The sequence below is a fragment of the Littorina saxatilis genome, linkage group LG4, assembly GCF_037325665.1.
Source record: "Littorina saxatilis isolate snail1 linkage group LG4, US_GU_Lsax_2.0, whole genome shotgun sequence".
NCBI lineage: Eukaryota > Metazoa > Mollusca > Gastropoda > Littorinimorpha > Littorinidae > Littorina > Littorina saxatilis.
The window spans coordinates 3,587,963-3,592,962 of record NC_090248.1 but is presented as its reverse complement, the minus strand read 5'-3'; the positions used below and the strand labels follow the sequence as shown (position 1 = coordinate 3,592,962).

General features: G+C 39.3%; 1 protein-coding gene across 1 annotated transcript in view; it reads right to left on the bottom strand.

Moving 5' to 3' along the window:
• Positions 1-1,674: 1,674 nt before the first annotated feature.
• The window catches only part of LOC138963738 (uncharacterized), an 8,187-nt gene continuing 4,861 nt past the window's right edge, over positions 1,675-5,000 (bottom strand). Inside the window, exons 6-7 of the mRNA XM_070335587.1 lie at positions 2,703-2,846; positions 1,675-1,689 (exon numbers count right to left, since the gene is read on the bottom strand). Of these exons, the coding sequence (XP_070191688.1) occupies positions 1,675-1,689; positions 2,703-2,846 (159 nt within the window). The remainder of the gene's footprint in view (positions 1,690-2,702; positions 2,847-5,000) is intronic.

Sequence of the window (5,000 nt, the reverse complement as noted above, 5' to 3'; positions counted from 1 at the left end):
GAAAACCGGATTGAAACTGATGGAACAAATTTTGTTCTTCTATGTAAGCAAGAAGATGCTTGTGCACATGCCGTTCTAATGGTTTTGACAAAACAGGCAGCAAAGAAATGGGTCTAAAATTACTTGGGTCTGAGAGATCTTTACATTTGGGAAGGGGTATGACTTTGGCGCTTTTCAATTTAGACGGAAAAAAGTTCTGCTCAATACTAAGGTTATATACGAACGTGAGCGAATCCACAATATACGGTAGAGAAAGCTTCAATAACTTCACGGGTATTTTATCAGGACCCATGGACTTTTTATTCTCCAGGTTTTCAATAAATTTTCCGACCTCATGAACTGCAATCGGAGGAATGATAAACGCTTCATTGTTTATTCTGTTCCGCTGACAGTATTCGTCCAATTTTTCAAAACAGTTATCTGTACCCGGAGAATATGTTTCTGCCACAGAAGCCTTCAATTTATCCGCTAAAGATATAAAATGATTATTAAATTCTTCCGCAGATAGTTTTGTTAGATTAGCAGTTGACTTTTTCCTAGATTTATCAAGGATTTCATTTACTGCCCGCCAAATTGTTGCAGTATCTTTCTTATCGGAAATCAATTTATCAAAGTAACCGGTTTTTGATTGTCTCACTCGGTTTAACACCTCATTCCTCTGCTGTTTATATTCGTCTGTCATCTTATTTTCCTTGAAATAATCTCTCAGTGCCATCGCCTCTATAATATCTGATGTTAACCAAGGTGGAAGTCTGGCATGTTTTACTCTATGCTGGCGCAGGGGCACGTGCTTATCTATAATTGTGCTTAAAATGCTATACAAGTGATTAAAAGCATCATCTGCAAGACTGAAATCAAAAACGCTCTGAAATGGAGCTTCACTAAGATCACGAAAAAATGCAGACTCATCAAAATGTCTAAAACTTCTGTATTCTATGGTCGTGTGGCCTTTTGGTCCTGATTTAGGCAAGCGCATAGTGACTGAACAAAAAATAGGCCTATGATCGCTGATACTGGAATTGGACACATACACATTTGAAACAATCTTCTTATTATCAGTATATATGTGATCAATAAGAGTTGCAGTTGTGTCTGTTATTCTTGTTGGGTTCAGAACCAGTTGATGAAGACCTAATAAAGTTGTTGTTGAATTCCATACTGTTTGAGGCTTATTCAGATTAATATTAAAATCTCCAAGCAATACAATATCTTTATTGCGTGATTTGACTTTATCCATCATCTGAATGAAATATTCTGACCAAATCGACGTTTCGGCAGGGTTACGATATATATAACCTATGAGCAGAGGCGAGGTTTTACAGTTTTTTACTTCAATCCAAATGCACTCAATATTGTCGTCCTCTAAATCAGTTCTTCGTGTTGCACATTCAGAAATTGATTCATGAATATAGACTGCAATGCCTGTCTGATTCTTCCTTGCGCTGTCGCGTCGCAAAACAGAGTATTGGGAAATGTAAATCAAGTTATCGGCAATTCTCGAGTCGAGCCGTGTTTCGCTCATCCCAAAAACATGAACTGGCTGTGAGCTTTGGTTTAGCAGCACGCATATATCAGGCACTTTGTTAACGAGATGATAGACATTAAGATGTCCAACCTGGAGAGTGTGTTTTGACACGTTTGAATTCATAATAATTATAATAAACAAAATTATTATCAACAACCAAAAATCTGAGAACAAATTAAACAGAGATTAAATCAATGAACAAACACGGAGAAAAAATAATGCACAAAAGAGCAAAAAGTGAAGCAAACAAGTTACAATTTCAGTAACTGTCTAACTTAACGGAAAAGTCAAGTGAGAAGTAGTAAATCGGAATTTAAAAAAAAATCTGCGAAATGTTATAAGCGTTCGATGCACAGCAATTATAAATGTACCTGCCAGCACTGCACTCATACACACACAGAATATGATAAAATAAAATTAAACAGTTCGAACAGGGATGAACGATACGCTAAATTAAATCCCCACAACGCTAACACGATTTCACTTTCTTTAAGCAGAGGCATTCATAGTCTCTCCGCAAACGGGTTTGAATCAAAGATTAACACACACAAGGAAGAAACACACGCGTGTTTGGATGCAGATGTTTTCACAGTGTTAAAAGCAGCAGAATACTTGGGGGGTCGTGGACAAAATTAACACAATGTCTGGAGGTGTTGAACGACATAGTTAATAGTTATGAAATCACATCCGCGAAATCACACTCGTTTAGGTACACTCATTAGTGTACTTACCGTTACATGAGTTTAGACTCCGCAATTATTAAAAATACACACTCACACATACACACATACACTCACGCTCTACTGTATGGTTAAAGTAGCCTTTTGAAACTACTTAGTAGGATGCTTGGTGCATCCCGGGGGGCCACTGCCCATAGAAGGACGGCTGGGTGTGTTCGTGCATAAAGGGGCTGAGTTGATACTGCCTGAAGGCGTTCATCCAAGGTGGGTAATACATTGTAGGATATTGATGTTCCCCACGTGGAGAGAGAGTGAGAGAGAGAGAGAGAGAGAGAGAGAGAGAGAGAGAGAGAGAGTGAGAGAGAGAGGGGGGGGAAGAGAGAGGGGGGAGAGAGGGGGAGGGGGGAGGGGTTGAGATAGAGAATAGAGTATCACCATGCGATGATACACGAAAAAAGGTAAAGCATATTCCGCATCTATTTTTTAAATTGTAATACCTCGGTCACACTGTTCCCCCTCTTTTCCAGGTGGACACTTGTCACAGTGACCGGTGGTCTTGTCACACGGTGTATTGTTGTAACACGTCCCCTGGCACTGGATGCAGGGAGTTGTGTTCTGCCTGTGATAGCCATCATCACAATCTGCCAACACCGACATGGGGTATTTGTTTAAAAAAGCAATGATATGTGGAAGGCCGATATAAAGTAGTTGCTTCACTCATATTTGTGTAATATTTGACAAAACTTGGTGGCAGATATATTGCAAACACATACACAACACAAAGGACATGGTTCTACGAGAACATGGCGCTCTGACGGCGAGGCTTCTCTTTTAAATTGGTATCGATGTGTTGTTGACAACACCTTTCACAAATGCGTTTGCAATGACAATAGTTGCTGTATTTATTTCTTCTTTTTTATTTTATTTTATTTTGTATTATTTTTTGCTAACAAGAATAACACAAAGAAACAATGAAGACATTAACAAATTATGGACGTTCTACCTGCTTAATAGCACTACAGTCAAAGACAAACAAAACAAGTCGCGTAAGACAACATTACTACATTTCGTCAAGCTGTGGAACTCACAGAATGAAACTGAACGCACTGCATTTTTTTCACAATGACCGTAGTCCGCCGCTCGTGCAAAATGCAGTGAAATTGACGAGCCTGTTTAGCGCGGTAGTGGTTGCGCTGTGCTGCATAGCACACTCTTCTGTACCTCTCTTCGTTTTAACTTTCTGAGCGTGTTTTTAATCCAAACATATAAGGACAAGGAATAAGATGAAATTGTTTTTAAATCGATTTCGGAAATGTTATTTTAATCATAATTTTTTTTTCAGAGCTTGTTTTTAATCCGAATATAACATATTTATATGTTTTTGGAATCAGAAAATGATGATGAATAAGATGAACGTAATTTGGGATCGTTTTATAACAACAACATTTAATAACATTTTTTTATTTTTAGTGCCAAAGTCATTCATTACTTTTTAAGCCTCCAAGCTGAAATGCAGTACCAAAGTCCGGCCTTCGTCGAAGATTGCTTGGCCAAAATTTCAATCAATATTTAAACAAGAAGAGCAAACGCTCGATCGAGTCACTTTCGCAGTTCTGAATATTATATGAGGCATCAGATGGACAGGAAGAAATTGCTATTCACAACACAATGAGTCACGTTCACATAAAATTTGAGCCCGGTCACTTTTATAGTTTCCGAGAAAAGCCCAACGTTAAGTTGTGTGTTGCCGAACAGAAAAGGCTAGTTATCTCCCTTGTTTTTCTGATAACGTTCGTAAAAGGCTACAGATGTAAATACTTTGATGTAAAGAATAATCCTACAAAATTTCAATCACATCCGATGAACTTTGTCAAAGATATAAAATGTCTAATTTTTCCTTTGACGCTGACCTGTGACCTTGAAAAAGGTCAAAGGTCAACGAAACCATCGCTAAAGTGTAGAGGTCATTGGAGGTCACGACTAAACAAAATATGAGCCCGATCGCTTTGATAGTTTCCGAGATACTTTGTCAAAGATATAAAATGTCTAATTTTTCCTTTGACGCTGACCTGTGACCTTGAAAAAGGTCAAAGGTCAACGAAACCATCGTTAAAGTGTAGAGGTCATTGGAGGTCACGACTAAACAAAATATGAGCCCGATCGCTTTGATAGTTTCCGAGAAAAGTCCAACGTTAAGGTGGTGTCTACGGACGGCCGGCCGGCCGGCCGGACGGCCGGCCGGCCGGACAGACTAACACTGACCGATTACATAGAGTCACTTTTTCTCAAGTGACTCAAAAAAGTGTGTGACAGTGCCGCCTCAATTTTTACCAAAAAAGTACGGGACTGGGTGGCCGAGTGGTAACGCACTTGCGCTCGGAAGCGAGAGGTTGCGAGTTCGACCAAAAACCGAGGTCCCTTCGTGTACACTACATTGGGATGTGCACGTTAAAGATTCCACGATTGACAAAAGGGTCTTTCCTGGCAAAATTGTATAGGCATAGATAAAACATGTGAATTAGTGATGTATTGTGTAAAACAATTCCATCTCACACGGCATAAATAGATCCCCTCGCCTTGAGTCCGAGTCTGGAGATACGCGCGAGATATAAGACTTCATATAATAATAAAACGCCGGATATGACGTCATCACAAATATTAAATCTAAAAAAATGAAATAAATGTCTGAGGATATCATACCCAGGAACTCTCATGCACAATTTCATAAAAATCGGTCCAGTAGTTTACTCTGAATCGCTCTACACACACACACACACACGCGCGCGCGCACGCAC